General features: G+C 41.5%; 1 protein-coding gene across 2 annotated transcripts in view; it reads right to left on the bottom strand.

Moving 5' to 3' along the window:
- Positions 1–25,404, bottom strand: part of LOC147727219 (cytochrome P450 1A1-like) — a 230,718-nt gene that overhangs the window by 6,922 nt on the left and 198,392 nt on the right. For both annotated transcript variants that reach the window (XM_086961268.1, XM_086961269.1), the window contains one exon: positions 11,078–11,164. In XM_086961268.1, the coding sequence (XP_086817394.1) occupies positions 11,078–11,164 (87 nt within the window). The remainder of the gene's footprint in view (positions 1–11,077; positions 11,165–25,404) is intronic.

Genomic DNA, 25,404 nt, shown 5'->3' with positions numbered 1-25,404 from the left:
CTGTTGCCAAAAATCCTCTATCTTATGCATGTACTGCCGTGAATACCACCCGCACCCACTTTAAAATAGCTACAAGTTGCCCTTAAGGCCTTCATGTGGGTGGGTAAGTGGGTTCGGATGGCGAAAGATCAGACCTATCTACCAATGGGCAAGGGAGGGTTGGGCATACAGAATCTGGCAAGATATTGCCAAGCTACACAACTGCGCTACATGGTGGAGTGGCAATACCAAAGGGGATGATGGACGGAGTATTGAACAATGCAAGCAATCACCCCCAGTCAACTGATATGGGTTTAATCCATCATCATTCTTTAGCTTACTCCGCCACCCCAGTTCAGACATGGCCATATGCAAATCAGTCTGACCCCGTGCCTCATGGAAACAGTCCAGCCTGAACTGCCAAGTCATGTCTTCCCGGGACCAGAAACAAGCATCCTGGGACCGGTTTCTGGCTAATCAGCCGTCATCAGCCAAGCTAGCTTTAATCCAGTGGCAAAGTGAGCAAGGGACCCTCGTCTGGGCATACCCTGCCAACTTTGGTCAAACTAAGCAATAACAAAGGGAATGATGAAAGGAGTGTTGAACAATGCAAGCACTCACCCCCCAGTCAACTGATCTGGGTTTAATCCATCATCATTCTTTAGCTCACTCCGCTCACTCCGTCCGTCAAAATAATAGTTATACAAAAAATTACACAAACAACAACAAAAGAAGGCGCCGGCGTGCGTTTCGGAGTAGAACCCGTGTCCACAGTTCCTTCGTCAGGGCGCAGTAGATTCAATTCTTTATAAGCAAAACTTTCCTTTATGGTTATAAATCAATCAATATAATGCAGCAAAACAGGGGGCTTAATCTCGAATTTCAATCAAAATGAGAATATCATCTCTAGGGGACTTGGAACATAGTATGTATGATTACATATTTTATTATAAAAGGTTCAGAAAAAAATTATTATTGGCTGTGGAAAGACCCAACACCAGTGTACAGGGTGAATCAAGAATAAAAAGTGCTTAGATAGTCGAATCTAAGATGCATGTCAAGGGAATAAAATCGCAAAGCCCTACTGAAAAGATAAGAAATACCTAAAACTTGTGAAAGGTAGAAGCTCATGTGAATACTCAGTGTTAGACCAAAGTATACATAAAAGGTGTAGATAAAAACATACCAAATACTCCGCATTTATTTCAGAGATACAGGGCAAGTTGCCTTTCAGGAATAGCATCTCTAGCAGGCCATACTGAGTGCACTGAAGTCACTTACATCAATGGATAGCCTGGTCTGTGAACAGAAGAAAAACTTTCAAAACTAATCCAATATATAGAAAAATCTGTGAGGGGAGAGAAATCTGAATCTAAACATGGCTAAACTCTAGGTGTGCCCTATCATGTAGACCCAGGCTCAGGGGCTCACACAAGGAAACAATCATAGGCCTCAGATCTTAGCAGTCTAAATATATACGCTATTGGAAACCATAAAACTCTAGTGAATAGAGGGTAACGTGAGTGCTATAGGGTATAGAGTGACTAAAACGGAAAATGCGCCTCCTTCTCAGGCTACCAACAGTGAAATCCTGCTTACCCTTAATAAATCACTTGCGGGACGAATGTCTAGTCACCAATCCCGGTATTCCTTGCGAGGTTCAAACGGCCCGACACTACGTAGTTCGACAATGTCCTAGTGTACTGCATAAAAAAGGGGGAAAGTATAAGGCATCCCAACTCCTAGAAGGAGCTAAATACCAGTAGAAGTATCGGGACATCCTGTGTACTTACTAGGATAAGACCAGCGGTGAAGCTAAAATGCAGCACACTGTGCTCGACTCCTGGCGGTAAGCTCAGAAGGAGTCAGTATTACTTCATGATAGCTGCAGAGACAAAACATGCATATCGAAAGTTACAAGAATAACTGACAGACCCACAAGTATACGGGTAAGTGCCAACGCCTGTCCTCCCCTCCCCAGTGTGCTCTTACCCGAAAAAGGGTAGTAAGTTTCCTCGACCTTCGGTGTATCTGCAAACACCACAAACCGCTAACGGCTCACTCGTCAGCCTGAAAATATATACGTAGGCTCATCAAGACTACGTTCACCTGAACCTCGATGTATGCCAAGGCATGAACTGCAGACCTGGAAAACGGGCGCCATATTGAGGGTAGTAATGAGACCAAGAATAACAAAATAGTGAGATAACTCACACATTACGACACTGAAAGTCAGCTGCTGGTAAAAGTTAGGACTTACTGATACAATATCAACCATCAGTGACTTAACAACAACCAAAACTACGGTATATAGCAGTATGCACATGAAAACAACCCGGATGGGGCACGCCATATTGTGTATCTAATCTTCCGGCAGCAGAAGGTAAAACGTGTGCCCGGTACAGGATCTAAAGCCAAGCTCAGGATAGACATTCGGATGAAAAAATTACAGAGACCAAGAAAGGCCACAATGATGACAGAATAAGAAGAATTATTTTTAAAAGATGAAAGTAGACAATGCAAGCAGAATCACTGCCCAAGATGTCCATGGTATCCATGTCATGCAGATATCCTAAACGGAAGAGGACTATAAGTCAAGGGGGCCATGGATGCTATTATTTACAGAGTTGAAATAAACTGATACTGCACGATAAATAAAGTCGTAGTCCAAGAGACTAGGTAAAATTACAAGTATCAATGTATGGCCAATGGTTCCATTGAAAACCAAGTAGAAAGTCAGAGAATCATAGCAGGGTATTCTGCCATGGTATGGATTCATTTAAACCTGTAATGGCAGTCTGGAGAGTGTAAATCCAATACACTTTTCTCTTACCCCTAAGGCCATTGATGTTATTGTCCTTGGGGTTATGGACTTTTTCCAGAATAGTCCATCAGATATCTGCAGCCGAATGTTGTTTTTCTAGCCAGTGTGCCACTAGAGGAGCCCCTCTCTTGTTGTTTTTAATGGCAGATTTGTGTTCACTGAGTCTTACTCTGAACTCTCTGCTGGTCTCGCCCACATATCCCTTAGTTCATGGGCACAAGATGAGATGAATTACGTTGGCAGATCTGCAGTTGGTCATTTCATTAAAGAAAAACTTTCTTCTGCCCCATTCAAGTTCTGCTGATACTATCGCAGAACCACATGCATGGCAGTTGCCACACTGTGTGTTCCATTGATGGGCTGGCTACCAGTAATTGACTTCTGGAGAAATGGTCGAGTTGTATCGAACTTGGATTTAACCAGATAGCTGCAGAGATTTTTATTGCGACAAAATGCAAACACTGGTTTGGGCATTGGTTAATCCAGGGTGCCAGAGTTGAGACTATGCCATTGTGAGTATATGATTTGGCGTAGCTGGTTATTGATGTTAGAATGGCGGGTGAAGCATACTAATTTAGGTCACTGATTTCATTTTTATTCTGCAGTAGGGCATCCCTATTATAGTATTTGGCCCTCTTGTAGGACACTTTGATTAGCCTATGTGGATATCCTCGTTCAAGTAGTTTGCTTTTCAGCTGTTTGGCGTGTATCTCAAAATTGCTAATACTAGTAGAGTTTCTTCTTAACCTTAAAAATTGGCTAAATGGAATGCCATCTTTTTAGCTACGTGGGTGGAAACTTTGATATTGAGTAAGGTGTTTCTCGCAGTTGGTTTAGTATATAGCGACACTTCAATAACACCCTCAGTGGCCTGAATCCAGATATCTAAGAATTCGATCTTGTTCTTACTCATGTTAGGACTAAACTTAAGATAGGGATCACATCCATTAAGCCAAAGGGTGAATTCAATAAGCTCTTCTTCCGGTTCACTCCAAATAAAGAAAATATCGTCGAGGAAAATATGCCATTGACGAATATTCTCGAAAAACGGAGCAATCTCGTTAAAAATGAAACGATCCTCAAAATCGCCCATATAAATATTGGCAACATTTGGGGTGCAAGTTGCGCCCATACTTACTCCCTGAATTTGTTTGAAGATGGACTTATTGTATTCAAAGTAATTTTCTTGAAGAACTGTACTGAGGCATTTAAGGATGAAAACATTGTCTGCATGATTGTTGTTCCTCTCAAGTGCTTTTTTAACTGCTTCTAGCGCCCCCCCCCCCACCTGGGGGACCTTAGTATAAAGCGCCTCTATATCCATGGAGACCAAGAAGTCAGAATGTGAGTTGAATGCAAGTCCTTCAATTAGGCTGACGAAATGCCCTGTATCTTTAATATATATAGGAAGAATATACACCATCGGTTTTAGAAATTTGTCGGCATACTTCGACAGAGGTTCTGTAATGGAACCAATCGTAGACACTATAGGTCTGTATAGTGGTTGAGAGGTGCTTTTGTGTGTTTTGCTTTTACACACAAAAGCACCTCTCAGCCACCATACAGACCTATAAAGTCCACGATTGGTTCAATTACAGAACCTCTGTCAAAGTATGTCGACAAATTTCATCATGCAGGTCTGCAGTTCAAAGATAAAAGAAAGAAAATAAAATAATGTCTTTGAAATAACTAAAAGTCTTTTTCTCTGTCTATAGCATCCTCCTTTATGAAAATGTTTTTGGATAATTTCTTGTGACAAAGCAATATAGGTCTTATTAGAGGTACTTCTTATGCTTAGTTTATTCCTTACTCCCCCCTCTGGACCTAAAATTAATTGGGAGAACTCTTTCTTCTATAGGTCTGCAGTTCATGCCTTTGCATACATCGAAGCTCAGGTGAACGTAGTCTTGATGAGCCTACATATATATTTTCAAGCAGACGAGTGAGCCGTTAGAGGTTCGTGGTGCTTGCAGATAAACCAAAGGTCGAGGAAACTTACTACCCGTTTTCAGGTAGGAGCGTACTGGGGAGGGTAGGACAGGCGTTGGCACTTACCTGTACACTTGGGGGTCAGTCAGTTATTCTTGTAAATTTAGATATTCATTTTTTGTCTCTGCAGCTATCATGAAGTAATACTGACTCCTACTGAGCTTACCACCAGGAGTCGAGCACGGTGTGCTGCACTTTAGCTTCATCGCCGGTCTTATCCTAGTAAGTACACAGGATGTCCCGATACTTCTACTGGTATTCAGCTCCTTATATGAGTAGAGATGCCTTATACTTTGCCCCTTTTTTGTGCAGTACACTAGGACATTGTCGAACTACGTAGTGAAGGGCCGTTTGAACCTCAAAAGGAATACCGGGATTGCTGACTAGAGATTCATCCTGCAAGTGATTTATTAAGGGTAAGCAGGATTTCACTGTTCGTAGCCTGAGAAGGAGGCGCATTTTCCGTATTAGTCACTCTATACCCTATAGCGCTCACGTCACCCTTTATTCACTAGAGTTTTATGGTTTCCAATAGCGCATATTTAGGCTGCTAAGATCTGAGGCCTATGATTGTTTCCTTGTGTGAGCCCCTGACCCTGGGTCTACATGATAGGACACACCTAGAGTTTAGCAATGTTTAGATTCAGATTTCTCTCTCCTGACAGATTTTTCTATATATTGGATTAGCTTTGAAAGTTTTTCTTCTGTTCACAGACCAGGCTACCCATTGATGTAAGTGACTTCAGTGCACTCAGTATGGCCTGCTAGAGATTCTATTCCTGAAAGGCAACTTTCCCTGTATCTCTGAAATAAATGTGGAGTATTTGGTATGTTTTTATCTACACTTTTTATGTATACTTTGGTCTGACACTGGGTATTCACATGAGCTTCTACCTTTCGCAGGGTTTAGGTATTTCTTATCTTTTCTATAGGGCTTTGTGAATTTGTTCCCTTGACATGTATATTAGATTCAACTTTTCAAGCACTTTTTATTCTGGATTCACACTATACACTGTCGTTGGGTCTTTCCACAGCCAATAACTATTGTTCTGAACGTTTTATAATAACATATGTAATCATACATACTATGTTCCATTGTTCCCTACAGAGGATATTCTTATTTTTATTGAAATTCGAGATTGGGCCCCCTGTTTTGCTGCATTATATTGATTGATTTATAACCATTAAGGAATGTTTTGCTTATAAAGAATTGTATCTACTGCACCCTGACGAACGAACTGTGGACACGGGTCCTACTCCGAAACGCGCGTTGGCGTCTTCTTTTGTTGTTTGTGTAGTTGTGTATGGTATGTTTGATGCTTGTGAGGATGTGTGGTGCTATTAGGAGGTTGAAAGAAATGTATGGATAAATTCTTATTTTGGGGCCCATTGTATATATGAAATATGTATATTGAGGAATTATATATATAGAATGAACAATTGGATGAAAACATTGTGCAATGAATGTACTTTTCTTTTAATATAATAAAAGAAAATAATGTTTATAAAATAATTTTTGTTTTGGGACAATGTTGATGTTCATTAAATGAAGGATATATTACCTATGTATTATTGTGTTACCTAGGAGAGGTATTTGTACTTGTGCTAGTTTGTTTCCTGCCTCCCTCTCCCGGTCTCTTTAGAATTCAGGGACCCTCTACTGTTAATTGAGAACACAGGAGAAAGCTTTCATACAATGGTAGGAGGCCAACTGCAAGAGAATCGGAGACTTGTTTAACTTGCAAGTCGTGTTGGACTTTAATATGGGCTGTCAAGATTTTGGGCTCCCAGACTGAGAATATTGGCATTATCTAGCAATCCGACACTGGGTGATACTTCCTGATATTAGGCCTCATGCTAGCAGACAATTGACCCTGTTTGAACACTGGTTTTTGTCCAGAAAGGACGACTCCCGCATCTTGTACGACAAATATTCCTTTCTAAACACCGAGACCACCCCTTTACAAAACAAAGGCTAGGAAGAGGAGTGAGCTAGAATGCGAGCACAGATTTACTAACACGGAATGGAAAGACATCCTACAAAGTGCATGCAGCTCCGCTACCAGTGCCTTCAGGCAAGGAAACACTTTTAAAGGTAACCCATAACTGGTACTATACCACAGCTCTTCTGGCTCAATGGCAAATAGGAAGGGAGGATGCATGTTGGCGACACTGCACCCATTCAGATATGCTCACCCATTTGCTGCCCCAAGCTCCACAGATGTTGGAGGGTGGTCCTTGCGGACACCGATAAGATGTTCGATACTGAAATACCCCGGTTTCCTAGCTACGTCCTGTTAGAACTGCCCAATTCACAAACGTACCCATTAATTCCAATAAAGGGAAGACTATTACCTTGGCACTCTGCGTGGCAAAGCAGGTCCTGTTATCAAAATGGGGCACCAATACTATTTCAATGCACGCAGACTTGCTGCACACAATCTGGGACTTATTAGGAATGGAAAAATTGACAGCGGTTATCAGTCACACCTTGCCAAAGTTTAAGAAAAGATGGGGAACATGTATCAAACAACTTTCAGGAGTATACCAAGAACTCACATGCCCAATATATTTGTGAATATTGCAGATTACGACCACCACCTCTACGAACGTGTCAGATAAAAAAGAAGAGTGATGACCTATTTATCTAAGTGAAATGAGCAAGGTTTGTCTTTCTTTTGTTATTGTTTATTGAAGATGTTTCATTCTGTTTGCTCCTCCTTCCCCCTCTCCATTTGCCTCCCCCTCGCACCCTTTCCCCTCCCGAAACCTTCTTGCCACCTCGCCGGCCAATGGAAGAAGGAATAGGGAATTGTGATCAAACTTAATAAAATGTTACAATCCTAAAATGATCCAGAACACCACAGCATAGTACACTTAAGTGCATTAAGTACACTGGGGTCCTTAAACCTACGAGCCCTACCATATGCTAAGGACTTACAGGTAGGGTGTGCCAAGTTAGAATTAATCCAATTATCACATACCTTTGGAGGTCACAGCAATGACCCGGGCCTGGTTAGTAGAGTGCAAGGCACTATCAGAGTCAGTAGCCACCAGAATCAGTCAAAAAATGGGGGTGATCAAGGCAAAAAGGATGACTTTCCTACACAAACACCCCTGGACAAAAGGTGTTGGGAAACTAACCTACAACCTGGTAGTTCTCATCATCTAAGTAGAAAAGCCTGGGAAATCCATCTGCATTGGTGTGGGCAGCTCCAGTTTTGTGTTCCACTGTGAAGTCCATCCCATTTAAGGAGTTGGACCCCCTCAACAATTTTGTGTTCTCCCCCCCTTACTTGCATGAGCAATCCTAGAGGTATGTGGTCTGTTTGAACATGGAAGTGAGTACCAAACCGATATGGCCTCAGATTCTTCAGGGACTAGACCACAAAAAAGGCTTCCCTCTCAATGGCACACCATCATTGCTCTCTGGGGAGTAGTAGTCTACTAATGAAAGCAATTGGTTGATCTTCGCCCTATTCATTTACTTGTACCACTATTGCCTGAATCTCTTGCTCTGAAGCATCTGTCTGTACCACAAACTTCTTATTCAGGGGCCAATAGTACTGGTGCTGAACACATAGCCTCTTCAGAGTGTCAAAGGCCTTCCAACATTCTGGGGTATAAATTAACTTTTAGGGTTGCTTCTCTGAGGTAAGCTCTGTCAGGGGAGCCGCCATGGCCTCCATAGTTCTTCACAAACCTCCTGTAGTATACCCAGTCAGGCTAAGAAAGGCCTTGACTTGTGTCTGGGTCTTAGGAGGTTCCCAATCCAGGATGATCTGCATCTTGCACTTGAGAGGTTATAAATGGCCTCTACCTATAAGGTGGCCGTGGCACACCACTAAACCTTGCCGTATCTGCAATTTGCTTGGCTTGATAGTCAGGCCCACCTGCTGCATAGCCTGAAGCACTTCCATCATGTGGAACTGAATAACTGCTATATCATCCAGACAAGCTGTACTGAAAGTTGGAAAGTTCTTCAAACCAATATGAATCACCTTGATTTGAAAGTGGCCCTCGGGGGTGGAAAACGCTTACCTCTCTTGTGCTCTTAGACTTAGGGCAATCTGCAAGTAACCTGAGGTCAAATCAAATGTACTCAGGTACTTTGCAGCCCCTAGCCTGTCAATTAGCTCATCAGCCTTATGTATGGTGTGAGCGCCAGTCATGGTGACTGCATTCAAACTTCTGTTCTCCAGACAAAACATAAATTCTTTCTTTCCCCCTTGGGGATTGGGCCTGGGCTCCAGTACCACTTGATTGGCCCAAGGACTGTCAGAGGGATCAATTACCTCAAAACCCAAATCTTGGCTACTTAAGCCTTAATGCTGGCTTTGACCTGGTCCGACAACCTAACCTGTTTGACTTGTTGACAGGTAGGCTGTCACCAGAGTCAACCTTGTGGATGTACCAAGTGGTGAGTCCAGGAGTCAGGGAGAAAAGTCCAGCAAACAGCTTCTATACTTGTCTGAAGTCTTCTGCTGCTGGTCTGTCGTCAATAGAGTAATCCACCCTCCACTGACCCATTGTGTGCATTAGTGGAGAGGACGTCTGACAGATGCTCCTTCTCCTTCTGCCCTTCTTCTGTGACAATGGGCATGGTCATGTCTGCCCTGTCTAGGTGAAGTTTCAATCTGTTGAAATTGAGTATTCTGTGGGGCCTTCTAGGGTGCCAGGGTCCACCAGGTAAGTGACCTCACCCTTTTTCAACCGGAAGGAGGGAGGGCCCTGTCCACTTGTCCTAGAGGGCCCTGGGAGTCACATGCTCCAGCAACCACACCAACTGCCCTTGATGGCACTGAGGCACAGAAGCCTTCTGGTCATACCAGAGCTTAATAATCTCTTGGCTGGTCTCCAGATTGTTGCTTGCACTCTTCATGTACTCTGCCATGCAAGATTGCAGGCCTAGCACATAATACAGCAGAACTTGTTTGCACCATTTGAGAGGCTTCGCCCGAGCTTTCTAACCAAACTCAAAGGTCCTCTTACAGGATGACCAAACAATAATTCAGAAGGGCCTACACCAACCCCTTTCTGTGGTACCTTGCTGTAATAAAATAGCAGGCATAGAAGGAGAACATTCCATTTCCTCCTGAGCTTGTCAGAAAAGCCCATAATCATGCCCTGCAGGGTCTTATTGAATCTTTCCACCTGACCATTGGTCTGGGTATGATATGGGGTGGTGAAATTGTAAGTAACACCACATCACCTTCAGATTGATGGGAATAAAGTTAGTCACCCAGTCTGAGACCACCTCAACAATGAATTTGGAGACCAATTTCAAAATTAAAATACCAAAAGAGCCTTTAAGTGTGTGATAAATGATTTTAAGCAGGCAAATGGGGGTACTTACTCAGCTTATTCAAAACGTGCAGATAAACGAAATAATTCTGTAAGTTGCTGACTGCCAATTTCATATAATAAGATGCTGCCAATAGAACACACAATCTCCAATGACCCCATGCAGGAATCAGGTTTAACCCATTGTGTTTCATTAACAAGACTTTCTACAAAGAGGGTACCCTCTTCACATACTTCAGAAAAATCAAGCACTATTCCGCATAAATACAAAAACAAATACTCAACTTTTCAACAATAAACATAAACAATGTTGTAGGATACAAGAGTTAGCATTATATATAGACATGTTTCTAGTCACCAGAATCATCTTCATTTGGGAACTATTAGATTATATTGCTGCGTTAGACATTTTGTTAAAACTCAACTTTTCTTTTCAACAGCATTCTATACTGAGTCTTATTTTCTGCGATTAACAGTGTTTGTTTTGTGGAATACAGCACCATGACCATCATGAGTCGAAACAAAAGTTTTGAATCCACTCTTTGATTGAGTGGCTCAACCACTCAATCAATGACTTACTCACAGACCCACCTACTAATTCAGAAAAGGTCTGAATAGCCCCAGAGGAAAATGCTAAACTGAGCAGGAAAAGGCTTCACTGGATACACTAAAACATCTACAGATTTATGAAATTTGAAGTGATCAGTATACAACTAGACATACATTTTATGTGTTGTATGTGTTGCGAAGGGTACGTTTATTCCACTGGTCTATAAATGTATTTGCTATTTTTTTTTAAAACGGAGAGTTTATTTCTGTGTCCCAAAACGTGGTATATAATCTGCTAGAACCTCCACAATAGGTTGAAACAAATTCTGACAACCGTTAATCCAGACTCTCTTCGATGCACACAGACACATCATAGAAGATGTATTTTTAATTCACTCAATGTATTTTTAGAAATAGAATACTTGTACTTACGGATCATGATTCACTTGATACTGGTTGACAAAAACACATGTATCTTTGGGGATGAAGTAACCATTCAAATTAACGTCTGTAGTCGTACTGAAACATAAAAAACAGTAAAAATAGTACATCAATATGACCATTAACACTGTTTTAATTTCAAATTGTCTCGAGCTGAATATTGATCATTAGAAAAGAAGGAAACATTTTCCCATAAAATATTTTAGGTGCCACAAAAACTTAAATACATTTTTTTCAACTGCTATTCAGATTTAGCTTTGCAGAATACGTTATGAAAAAGCACATCATGCACAGAAAGATGACAAAAGAATATTGTGGCCAATTGTCTGTTATCTATCTTTTGACCTTAATTCTCAATGAAAACTACAATTTGCAAGATCATGTAATATGTTTCCAGTTTACAACAGACAGGTGCTATTTTGGTAGCAACTGATATATTTGTATATATATCATTGGATCCACCAGTTACCTAAGTGACTTGTGGTGTATGCTATCAGCTTTAGCTGCTTGTGCAACACATGTCAGAATTCCCCATCCCCTTGCGCTCCTCCAGTGTCTATTGATTAGCCTTTCCTTTTACACAGAGAGCAAGCTGTTATGTTATGTGAATTTGTAGAGCACAGCTAATTACTCATGAGGGTGTCCTGGCACTCAGTGGGGCATGCCTGATGGGGGGGGGGGGGGGGGGGTGGAGATCATGCCTATTTTGTCTGAAAGAACCAAGTCTCGAGGTTATTTGGAAGTCCATGGGGGAGGTTTTGAGGTGTTTCAGGTGGTTGTCTCTGTTCTTGGCTGCGAGGTGAGAAAGGGCATCCTCCACTTCTCGTCTTCTTGATGCGAGGCACATGTGCTCTTGCCTGGGAAAGAGATCGAAGGTGTCTGGTGGGTTGATAGATGTGGAGGCGGTGGTTGAGGTATGCTGGACTGATGCTGTGGAGGGCTTTGTAGGCATGGGTGAGTAGCTTGAATTTGCATCTTTCCTGGACTAGGACCCAGTGGAGACTGTGAGGTGTGGAGAGAAGTGGTTATTTTGCGGGATGCTAAGGATGAGTCCGGCGGCGGCGTTCTGGGTGGTTTGGAGTTGGCAAAGGATATGGGGTGGGATTCCGATGTAGGGTATGTTTCTGTAATCAAGTCTAGTTGTGATGAGAGCCTAGGTGACTGTCTGGTGTTCAGTGGGATCCACTTAAAAATCTTGCATAGCGTTTACAGTTCTGGAAGCATAATGAAGAGACAGTGTTGATCTGTCTGCTCATGGAGAAGTTAGTGTCCAGGACGATCCAGAGGTTCTTGGCATGATCCGCAGGGGTGGGTGGGCAAATGCAGAGTGCCACCAGGAGATGTCTCAGAGGGAGTGGATATTGCTGAAGATTAGGACTTTGGTTTTGTCTGTGTTGAGCTCAAGGAAGTTGTTTTTCATCCAAGCATGCAGTTGGCAAAGATTGATTTGGCAGTTCTGGTTGAGCCAGTAAGGGAAAGGATCTTATCTAGGCATATCTAGGCTTCCGTGCTGATATCATGAAATGGAGAGGAGTAGGCCAATGCATTTATACAACCCTCCTGTAAACAAATCATATATCACATACAAGTAGGGTGCTTGCAAAGAAGATCACGGATACATGGAGACTACCATGTCCTAAATTACCAGAGGGGTTATCTATTATCAATAAATTCAGTAGTTATCACTAAATTCAGTGGGGTTCAAATTAAAAAGGGAAGGCCATCATTAATGGAAAAGAATGTCTCACACACATAATAGTGTCATGCTTCATCATGGGCAACCTCTCCCCACCCTGGTAAGATGGTACTACCAGGGCGGACTCGACCTCCACGAAGTCTTGGCGGTAGGAGGGAGTTCTTGCAAAAATCTTACTGGACAGGATGGGATCTGGAAAATCTGAAAAATTCCTCAAAGTTCCTCGGTTATCACCTTTATTCATGAGGACTTTAGGTAGAACTAAAAACACTTAGCTCGACGGGTAGGGAGAGTGCAATGGCTCAAACCAGTCTGCTAGTCACCAACATGTTTCTGCCCTCAACAATTAGCCAAACTTGTCTGTTGCATTAGTCAGGACTCAAGGATCCCTACAAAAATAGCCACTAGGCTCAGTTTATCTTTCTGGTAATGCAGATGCCTATAGGCTGGTCAGGGAGAGAGTGGTGTCCTTTGTAGTGACACTTGCATCAAAAGGTTCCCCAACCCAATAAACCCAATTGTTTCCGCTCCATGCCGCTGGTTTATTGAGCACTGGTTATGAGTTTGGGGGTCCGGTTTTCGCACAAGCAGAACGGAGTGCATGTATTTATTGAGCACCAGTCATGACCTTTGGTAAAACATGTTGGGAGAAAGTTTTGTTTGTACTATAGAGGTTGCACATGTTTGAACGTTGCATATTGAATATGGGGGCACAATACTGAGACACATTTGTTGGTGTTTTTCAAAATGTTTTAGTAGTGTACATTTATAACACGTGGGTCTACTCTGCTTTTACACTCTAGTTACCCTGGAGGAAGGCAGCACTTGTACAAAAAGCATTGGGATTAAATTCTCTATGTTGGATTGTACAACATTTTGAACTTCTGTGTCTCGCATGAGTAAAGTCTGGCAGGCACTCGCACTTTAGCGTATAATTGAAACAAAAAAATTTTCAAATGCGCCGATCACTTTGTTACTGATGAAACAAATGTGCTTAAAAATTGACAAAAATGTTTGAACTTCATTGGATGGTTTACAAATGTTTCAGCTGTGCATCCTAGTTTGGGGTTGCCTGATGAGGCTCCAGCTTTTTGGGACCCAAATTAACGCACATCAACAGAGCACGTTCCAGGATAGCATGCACCTATTACTGCCTTGGCAATTGAAACTATATTGAAGAATACCATCTGATGGTGTGCATTCTACCATTTCAGATACTTAATTGCTCTTCACAATTCGGCACATACAACTGCGAGCTCACATTGGTTATTCACTTTTTAGTTTTCAGAAAGCCTTACTTAAGAAAGGTGTGATTACACATACCTTATTTGTTATTAAATCTATGGAGAACACTGGTTAAAATCCATTTACAGAATACTTACTTTTTTGCGAGTGCCAATTAAAAAACACACACCAGCAGCTCCTTTAGGTCACAAGTAGTCCTTCCCTGTTATAAAACAACCATTTTCTTTTCTTTTATCCTAAGCACGGGGCATTCTTTTTACTCTTTTTACCCTTCTTCAGTGACTCTTTTTTCAACATCACTTTTTCATAGTGGAATACAAAATTCCTTTGAATCACACAGTCACATGGTGATTCTTTCCTTGGTAACAACACCCTATTTTTGTAATAATATTTATTTATTTATTTTTGAAATTTTTTAGTGTGCAAACAATTACCCTGAGGTGTCTCGGCGCATGTGTGGGCTAGCAGGACCGCGGCAATAGAATTCACTGATTAAACAGCCATGTCTTTAAGAGCTTCTGGAAGCTCATCAAGTTGGGGGCATTTTTGATGCTTAGTGGTAGAAGATTCCAGAGTTTTGGTGTGGCAACCTAAAAGCGTCTGTCTCCCCAAGTTGCCGTTCTTGCGCGAGGTACTGGTAGAAGGCAGGTGTTAGCAGATCTCAGCAGCCTTTTGGGAGTGTACAGCTGGAATGCCTCAGTCAGAAACTTGGGTCCGACGCCATGTACTGCCTTATGGGCAATGCAGAGGGCCTTGAATTTAATTCGGCTCTCTACTCTAAGCCAATGAAGATGGCGAATGGCAGGAGTAATAGGCTGGCGGCGAGGAATGTCTAAGAGAATTCTAGCAGCCGCATTCTGTATAGACTGTAGCTTGGACAGCACACGTTTCTGGGTGTTGAGAAAAAGGCAATTTACGTAGTCAGTTTTGGAAAATACCAAGGTGGTAACTAGGGTCTTCCCAGCTGAGGTGGGAAGGTAAGGCAGCAATTTCTTAATTTTCTTTAAAATAAAGAAAGCAGAGGAGACAACTTTGTTGACATGAAGGTTAAATGTCAGCTTGCTGTCGAAGATGACTCCCAATTTGCAGTAATAATACATTTATGACAATATGGTTTAAGGTTTTTTGTTTCATATATCCTTGAGAAAGATATAGGCTTGCATGCCTTTACAGGGTGAAACACGTGTTGGCTATAACGTACAAAACCACGTAATTTTGGAACAATAATAAAAACACTGAAACAGGACCACACTTTTGCACGGACAGTATGCTTTCAAACAACAATAAAATCTTTGGAGGACAAACTCATTTTCTCTTTGCATTATCCAGTTTTGAAGCAGCTTCTTCTCAACACAGTTTAAGAAAACTCTTACCATAAAGCATTATGACATTATTAGGTCCTCATTTTTAATGTACTTCCAAGCCTTTACCAGTGTTTATGCTTGAGCTCTATGATCCATTTCTCCTATTTTTTTATTGTTTTTAATTTGGGTCTCTGCCACCTTAAGACTCAAATCTCAAGGAGACATCTATAAGATATGCTTTTGCGGACTTTCTTCAGTTGGTACCCACCAGTAAGGGCAACTGGCAATGGTCAGTAAAAAGACACCGAACAGACACATGTTTAGAATACCCATCTTACCTTGCATTCCAACCACAGCTGTCCCATGATCACCTACCCAGCCCTTTCTTCTTTAAGCTCCCTCACTCGTTAGAGCAACATTTAGCAATACAACATTGTGTGATATAGGACAATGTACTACACAGTTGATTAAATATTGCCTTACTAGGGTACACCCTTCAGACTAGGAATACATTTATCGGCCTCTCTTTTTTGTAAACCGATAACTGGGATTCGTTCTGTCTGTTTGTACTACTCATTGTAATAATTTTAAGATCTTGACTACGATTTTGTTTCTGTACGTCAGGGCATCAGTCTTCAGAAGCACACCACAAGGTGAAGTTACTTTAAATAAGAATGTCATGGGGCTTCTAAGCTTTTTTTTCATCTACACATTTTTTGTTTTGGACCCAGAAGGCCTATGAATTGGAAAGTAATTTAAAATATATGACACTGTATTCAAAGGCAAGATATTCATTTCTGAAAAATATAATGGCTCTGCGAGCCAAATACTTGTGGCACACCTTTGTGGAATGACATCCTTTTTATTCAACATGTTCAATACATTTTTAAAGAATATTAGCAAAAACATCACATCCAGTATATATTATTCCAAATATCCTTAGTTTCTCAAACAGTCCCTCATAGATTTTTGGGCAAGAGGTCCCTACTTAAGGAGGTATGAATTGTATTTAACTAAGAAATAATGAGAAATCTTCAAAAATCATATCAAACTTGATATAGCCGAATAATACCTTATGTTACCCAGTTCCAATGAAGGAAAAGTGAGGTGCCGTTTCACTTGACTTATGCCACTGCCTCAATTTTCTTTTTCAGGTTTGGACAACCTCCTGACTGGAAAGTAAAAGGTTTTGATAGCAAAGGGCACAATATTTTAATTATGTTTATCATCATTTTTGTCTATCATTTAAAACCAATAACCTTTGTACATGAAGATTCTCTATCCACCAGCACTCTTTACAGCAGTTTGGAGGGTAGGCTTCCTTTTCATGGTATTGATAATATTACATCACATACTTGCACGTGTAACTGTGCAACATGGTAGCCATCTATTAAGAAAAGTCTTGATACTGTAGACTTATGATCCTTTATCTGAATGTTATATTTATGTTCATTTTCAGGAGTCTTGATATTTGCCTAACAAAAGACTGCAAGGGCATATTGAAAACATTGAATAAAAAGGATGTTATTCCACAAATGTGTGCCACAAATATTTCTCATATTAGATGGAAGGATGCCCATTTGATGGTGAAGTTGCTGCTATCAAGAAGGTGATTTGTATAGCTGGATTGGATTGCTGTGTGGAAGATGGTGGTTATTTCACCATTTGTAGTTGTGCATCCTCCTAGAGGCACTACCATATAATTAACAACTCAGTTTCTGGCACTTGTGGCCGAGTACCTCCAATCCAAGTCAGACGTTCTTGCAACTGTCCGGCTGGTTTGCTCAGAAATCAAATATCAGAACATGACTCCAGTGGAGTGAACTCCACTGGCTCTCCTATTCACTTCAGAATTCAATTCAAAATCGGATGCCTCACCCATCCATCTCAAGCTCCCTCCCTATCTTACCTCACAGCTCTCTTTATCATTAGGGATGTGTAATGAATTCCACTGCTCTGGCAGAGTTGGTGGAGTTGTGGTAACGCCGACTTCAAGCCAAACTCTGCCAATGACCGCTTGGCAGAGATTAGAGATTTTTCTTCTGCACGGCGCGCCAACAGTAAGTTGATGAGCAAGAATTTCCATCCCCTAGCACAATTTTTGGGCTGTAGAATGGTACCAGGTGAGATTTTCCTACAGGATCTGTGGCGACAGCTTGTGTTGATAAAGTTGTAGCTCAAGTAGAAAATCTACTTGAACGGCAGCAAAATCAACTTGAGCAGCTGTGCCCTTTGGCATGCTGCTCGCACTGATATTTCAGTGCGGAACAAGCTCCGGGCATTAAAATCAGTGCAAGCAGCGCAATGTGCTGATTTCCGCCCTTTTGCAGAACTCTGTGGAATCTCGTGGTGTTTTCACTCAACTCTGCAGAATTCCACGGAGTAAAACTCTGTGAGTTCCGCCCACCCCCAATCATTATCGTTGGTGAAGAGAGAAGACTTTGGAGAAAAAACTGTATTCTTTTGGAAACTCCTGCCTTGAGCACGTTCCTAGAAATAAAATAATTGTATTCATGAGCTGCAACCAGCTTCTATAACTCCTTTCTTACGTACATCAGAAACCAGTTGAGCTTACCTTCAGACAATGTCTGCATTTCCGCCTTTCCCAAATTCACCTTAACTGATTCCTACAATCACCATTGTCAGTCGCCTTCTCTACTCATGCCACATCAGATATGCTCTTATTGTGCTCTCCTCCTTGGCAGTACTACTACTGGTTATTCTGTATTTCATTTCTGGTTTGAAAATTGTACTTTTGTAGTTATTCTCTAAAGTGTACTTGCACCTTCCTATTAAAGCAGCATGCCCCAGCATAAATATGACTCATCCAATTAAGAGATAGGTATCAACCTTGCCACCATCTATGTGGGACTGATACCTCTGAGTAGGTATACTTCAGGTAGCCACATTAACATTCTTCCTTTAGTTCTTATGAGTGTATGTAATGCCTGCCCTAAATTTGCTTCTGGGTGTGTATCTGAAATATAGTACTATAGCGTAGAGCTCCCATTCCTTAATTTCCTTAATCCCACATCTGATTAGGCCTCTCAGACCTACTTCTATAGTGTCAAGCTCACCTCCTGGTTTGCTCTAACTCCACTTCTGCATGAGACTCTCAGACGTACTGTTATCCTAACTCTGGTCTATGTCTGTCTATCACCTAACTCCGCTTCTTGGTGAGCATATCGGACCTACCACAGAAGTGTCTAGTGCCTCATGAGTTCCCCTAACTTGCTTCTGGGTAGGCTCTTAGAACAAATATTTTAGTGTTAGTACCACCCTTCCCAAGATGATATAACATTGATTCTATGTGGTCCTCTCAGGCCTACTACAACAGTGTGTAGCTTCTCTTCTGGGGTTGCCTAATCTAATTTTGGTGGGTATCTGAGACCTACTACTATAGCATATAAAACTCTTCCTGTATTGCCCTAGTTCTACCTCAGATTAAGACTCTGAGACCAAATATTTTTGCCCACTGGGCAAGTCTTAAAGACCTCTGGTTTCCAAGGATATCCTTGAGTTATCCAAATTAATGATTCTGTCTTTGGTATTGTTATAATATCCAGATCAAACTGCCCTTTTTATTAATCCCAGCAAACTGCCTGAGCATAATCAATGGTTAAGATACAATGGGTCATGTGCTCAACAAAACTGTCAAAATTCTTGCAAATGAGAATGCTAAAAGTTCCCCTCCATTAGGCATGAATAGAATTCTAATTTCCTTCTTCCCCTCCCTCACTCATACCCATCACATTCTATTCCACCCCTAACCCAACATCTTCCTTCTTTCCCTAGCACTCCATCTAAATTATCTCTCCTGTGCCAACCTCCATCGTCATGCCTCTCTAAAGACAACCTGATCACTGTGTTACCAACCTCCCATTTGCATCAAATCACTCTCGGTTGTTGGTCAAGTCCATCCATATGCCTCTAGTCTCTCTCCCCAACTACATATACACTTTTCTCAAATAACTCCTTTTTTTCTCCTGTGCTCGGTCTCCCACTACAAATCCCAAAAGCAACTTTTTGTTGACCACTTTCCAGCTTCCCTCATGTATAGCCGCAACATCTCTCACACTAGAATTGGGCAAGTATCAATCAGGTGAATTTTTAAAAGAAATGGTTACAGATGTGTCCACAAAGAGACCTATAAAAAAATCCAATTATAAGGCCAATATTTGTTCCCTTAAAGAACTTCAGCATTCAACAGGATTCAACTAGCCACTGCCCAAATATAATTCAAACCAACTATCAAGCACGCTAGTAAATGCAAGTTCTAGAAGTTAGATCATTAATCATATCTATGAGCTATCAGCAGACTTCAAACTTGACATACTTTTCATCACTGATAAGTTGCTTGATGTAAACATTCTATACAAAGAGAAATCCGAAAGGGGACGAACTACACAACCCTTTTCAGGAATTGCCCGTATTTTAAGGGCGAACAGTGATCGACAAAAAGACCAGGCCCACATCAAGAATTTCTCTATTTTGAAAAATTAATCAATGATGTACCAAAACTGTCTATGTGCAACATTCTTAGCCTCATTCCTCCTAATTTATTTCTCACCCTCACACAACAATTGTACAGACTCAGTTCTGGACAAAATAACTGTAGCTACTTTGAATAACACAAACCTGTGAAAACTAAGGTATTGATTGAATGAATGAATGATCCATATTTTTATAGCGTACAACTACTCTTTCAAGAGTGTCACGGCGCTGACAATTAAAAAGTGCACCTCCTACGAGGCTTAGCCAAGTTTTCCGCTGTTTTTTTAAAGTGAGAGAGCACTATCAGAGATCTCAGAGCTGCCGGTAGTTTATTCCAAATATGGGCTTCTGAAAAGCCACAGGATCCACCTCCTCTGCGTGCCAAGCGAGCTCTGGGGATGCAAGCCAGGTCGATATTGGACAATCGGAGTGTCCTGGTGGGGATATAGCGGCTGACTCATTTTCTAAGGTAGGCGGCACCTGTTCCATGGAAGGCTTTAAAAAAAAATAACCAGGGACTTAAGTTTTAATCTCTCCCTAACTGGGTCATATGTGATCTGAGTTTTAGTTTGAAAATTGTTTCTGCTGCAAAATTCTGCACTAACTGAAGACATTGTACCAGGTACTCCGGCAGACCCACATAAATGGCATTATCATAGTCCAGTCTGGAAGTCTTCCTGGAATCCAGGGGGAGAAGCAGTAGCATCCGTAGTACTCCAAAACTAGTTCCTACTAGTGCTTGAACTTGGGTCTGCATCGATAGCTCGTTGTCAATATGGATACCTAGGTTTTTCACTACTGATTGGGCAGTGCTGGGAAAAGAGAGGTCTGAAGGCCACCACTGAGCCCAATTGTTCTCTGCAGGTTGGCCGAAGAATATAATCTCAGTTTTATCTGGGTTGCACTTAAGCAGATTTTGCTTCAACCATTTAACAACTTTGCTAATGATGCAAGTGGTGACATATACAGATTGAATAAGTTGGAACTCAAGGCAGATCCCTGCAGGACTCTCACGTTTATGTTTGACATTGTGCCAGAGAAGAGAGGAGTCCAAGTAATCTGTTCCCTGTGTTCCAGAAAAGATGTAATCCATGCCAGTGCATTCCCATTTATGCCCATGGTATTTAATCTGTTTAAGACCATCTCATGGGGCACGGTATTGAATGCCACTGACAGATCTAACAAGATCAGAATTGCTCTTCCCCCATCATCAAGCTGATCTTTCAGGTATTCAGTCACTTCCAGCAGGACAGAATCTGTGCTGTAGTTAGCCCTAAACCCAGATTGCGTGGAGTGGAGGAGATCATATTCCTCTATGTATTCTGTCATTACGGTGTTAACATGTTTTTCTACTACCTTCGCGAAAGCAGGAAGATTGGTCAATAGTTAGTAGGGTTGTTGGGGTCTGCATTGGGTTTCTTCGCGAAAGCAGGAAGATTGGTCTATAGTTAGTAGGGTTGTTGGGGTCTGCATTGGGTTTCTGCAGGAGAGGCAATATTTTTGCCTGCATCCAGGTAGATGGCATGACACCAGTAACCAGTGAGGAGTTGATTACCTTATTGACTGGCACGTTTAAGGTGGCTGCTAGCGCTGGTAACATTTTAGCAGGACAGGAAACAGAAGGTGATCCTGACTTTAGCCTCGAGGGGTAGGTGAGAAAGTCTTCCAGTTTGTGGGGGGGGGGGGGGGAATTATGACAGTGACTGCCTTTGTAACAATACCTTTGAAGGGGAGAGCAAAAAGACATCATCCCCGTGTGACTAGTGGGAGGGTGTGGTTTCTTCCGTCTCTGAGGAGAATGACTGCTGGATCACCCTAATTTTTTCATGAAGGGAGGAGGCCACCTGCCTTGCCCAATCGGCTGAAGGTGCTGCTACTTTGATCTCTGCTTTAGGGCTTGTGAACAATTTAACAATTTTAAAGATTTCCTTGCCACTGTTATTAGTATTAGTAATTCTATTTTCAAAATAACTCTTTTTGGCCTTCCATACTAGTTTGTTGTGTACTTTGATAATTTCCTTGTAGGTATTTCTGTCCTCTACAAGATACTACCTGCGCCATTTCCTCTCTAATCTTTTACAGTTACTTTTGCTAGTTCTCAGCACTTTGTTGAACCACTGTGCCGAACGGTGTTAGTTTTGAGGTGCATTTGGTCCAAGGTGCAGCTGACTCAATATTGGTCCTCAGCCACTCTTCTAACATGTAGGTGTCAGTTTAAGGGTGTGCCCGTCAGAGAAGGGGAGGAGGAGTTGAGCGTACACTTAAGGGACGGGATATCTATTTTATGGAAAGCTCTATAAGTGAGCTTGACCTTAGATTCCTCTGCAAGATTTGGCTTACCTGTGACTGGAATCGAAAAGTTAATTAGGAAGAGGCCTGACCAAATTTACTGTGTTGAAGGATCTACCACCACCTGTAAGTCCCAGAAAATTGTGTCCACATTTGTGGGTGGGACCAGACACATAAGGTGTGAGATTATAGGCTCTCACCTGGGGGTCAGTAGGCTTATCAAAATGCAAGTTCAGGTCCCCATGAATGAGTAGGTGTTTATACCTCAGGGCAAGTAATGTGATGCATTCAAGTAGTTAATTCATAAAATTCCCAACTGCCCCCGGAGGTCTGTAGATAAGCATTCCTGTGACACATTTGTATGGTGAGACCATGCAACGAAAACCCAAACACTCAGCGCCCTCTACCGGGTCAAGTAGAATATGGGAGCATGCTAGTTCCTGTTTGCAAACCATGCCGCCCCACCCTCCTGTACCCACCTGACTATCCATTCTCAGGATTTTAAAACCCTCTGGAATTGCCATGCCATGTATCGGAGAGAAACATGAGGTCAGGAAGCCCATTCGATAAAAAGTCATGGACTTAAGCTTTATGTTTTTGGAGGGAGTGAGTATTGAGGAGTGCCGCTGATGGCGTGAGTTACCAGTTTAAGATATTTCTATAACATACTCCCCAGGGCATATAAACATACACACTTTAAACCGGTAACCTACTTTCCTGCCTATCAGTTGTTTTATATTTTATACCTGAACTCCATAACTTCCCAATCCCCTGTCACTTTTATTTATTCTAATCACTGAGGAACCTGGATCTGGTAGTTAGAATAATAGATAGTATAACGTTTTACCTTATCATCAAATAACCACAGACTCTGGAACATTTTAAACACTATATCTATGCAATATTTTGTGAGTCAAATACCAATACAGAGCAGTTAAAGACTTTTCAATTAGAAAAATAATAATCAAGGAGAAAATCATTAGAAACCCTGCGGAATTATTCCTAGAAATTGGTACCTGAAAAGGGTGAGAAAACGAAACGGTACAAAGACATATCACACAGATGTATATTTACATAGAATGGTGCAAAGACCAACGCCTGGTCAAGGGCTTTTTAAAAAAATGGGCTCCCGACTATTCAGGAGCCAACAGGCCAGGACAGGTACAGGACAGGTAACCTCCGCTAAGTGCAACACCAGTGTCGCACCCCTCTCTGCAGCTACTCTAGTTCCCTTCTAGATGACAGTCTTCTCCTTCACCAAACTTCCGATTCTTCTTCAGCATATGTTGGGTCAGTGACAGGTCTATGACAAGTCAGACAATCTAACTGACTAAGCCTACCTTAGTTATACCAATTTCAGGGTATGTTCCACCCCCCAATGTTGCAAATTTGTGTATTCCCTTCATTTTATTGGTCAGAAAGACGGGGAGAGGTCATCACACCATACCAGTATGAAGTCATTTTCCTTTTTAATTAAGCTAGATTCCCGCCGATAATTTTACTTTCCCATGCTTTTATTCCACCCAGCATTATTTCGTTTAGTTTCATATACAATGTATAACATTTCAGTCTCTTTTCTTCCTTTCTCCGGGTCAGGAGGTGAGGTTCTCAGACGCATCGCTGGTAAGATGGAACTTGGCAGGTTTTCAATGACAATGAATTCAAGGCTTTCAAAGCATGCACCGCAAATCCAAGATGGAGAATCAGACGCCCTTCGGGCCCAAATACGAGCTATCAATAAAGTCAAAGAGAGACATTAGAATTCTCCCGATACGGGTAGGTTTGTGATGTCTGCTGTTCTCACAGTAGAACAGGTAGCACAAGTGTCTAGCAAGAAGGTGATGTTGTTTCCTTCAACCTTACCTTCAATGTAGGGGCCTGACTGATCTACCGGTAAGGATGCGCCAAGTACGCATCCTCTTCCCCTCCTCTCAGACACCACCATAAATTGTCCTCATCAAAAAATGTATCCTGTAAAAGAAACTGTGGAGTTACCGAGTTTTTCTTAACTCTTCCCTCCCAGAATCCAGTGTCCACACTGTACTTAGCTTGACTCACAAAATCTGGCATAGGGGCAGGTGGCAATGAATTCTGTATTACCTGTTGCAGCTGTCTCTTTGACACCTCATTCTGCATCTATGGATTTAAATTTTGAGTTTGGACATTATTATTATGTATAAGTTTACACTCGTTTTTCCAATGCCCCAATTTTCCGCACCCGTTTTTCTTAGCCTCCTCTTTGCTAATTCTCCCTCTGGGTTTGCCCCCACTGCTCTCACCTTGACCTTCCCCTCTTCCTTGATTATTGGCCTGTTGACTTAACTGTGGTTACTGTTGTTCTGCTAATTCACTTGAGCCTACATTACCTTTACTTCTAATTTCTTCCGCCTGCTATCAATTTCATCCCCACAATATTTTGCACATTTGAGGATTTCATCTATAGGCTTTGCCTACCAACATACCTTATGATCTTTAATCATTTGGGATATATCTGACCTCAACCCAGACACAAACCGATATACAAAATGTGTCATGTCTTTATTATCAATATTTTGCAACCCACTGTATTGTTTGAATACCCGCAAAAGGCTTTTATTATATGCATGTATAGATTCATCTCTTTCTTGGTTTGTTCTGTCTATTTTTATCCAATCGGTTTCTTTTGGGGGAACCTTTCCCTTCAAATAAGTTATTATCTGATAGTATTTTTTCATCACATCGTCTGATGGGGCTCCAGTCTTTGCATCTCTTGGGTAATCATCATTAGGCCAATCTACTGAAATGTTATATTCTGTCCATAAGTCAGCAGGAACAACTATGTCAAATAAACCATCTAACTCTTTTAGCAGTACTTTCTAAACTTTCCCAAACAATTCAAATTGCTTGTACCATTCTACTGGTTCTGCTCTAAGCTTTGGGATGTCTTTTGTGAATGATAAAATATCATGCCGGGACCATGGGACATGTACATAACCTCCTCCTAGCACTTTTCTCATTGGACACAACCTTTCAACCTTTTCTGCTTCTTTCATTACATACTCAGATGTCGTTGGATTCGCCTCTGCTTCTTCCTTTTTCTTTGTCCACCTGGCTTTCCATCTGTCTAAATCTCCCCATTTTGGTAACAATGACAATAATTCTTTTATCTGTAATTTTCTTCCTGAGACATTCATATTCTCTAAATCTTTGTCTGAAAATTCTGCCCTATATGGTTTTTGCAATACTTTTGATTTGCCTATGTCAATTTGCATTTCTGAGGCCAAATTCATTAATTTCTCATGAAATATTTT

The sequence above is a fragment of the Lissotriton vulgaris genome, chromosome 3_1 (genome assembly GCF_964263255.1).
Source record: "Lissotriton vulgaris chromosome 3_1, aLisVul1.2, whole genome shotgun sequence".
Classification (NCBI taxonomy): domain Eukaryota; kingdom Metazoa; phylum Chordata; class Amphibia; order Caudata; family Salamandridae; genus Lissotriton; species Lissotriton vulgaris.
This window is presented reverse-complemented; position numbering and strand designations above follow the sequence as displayed.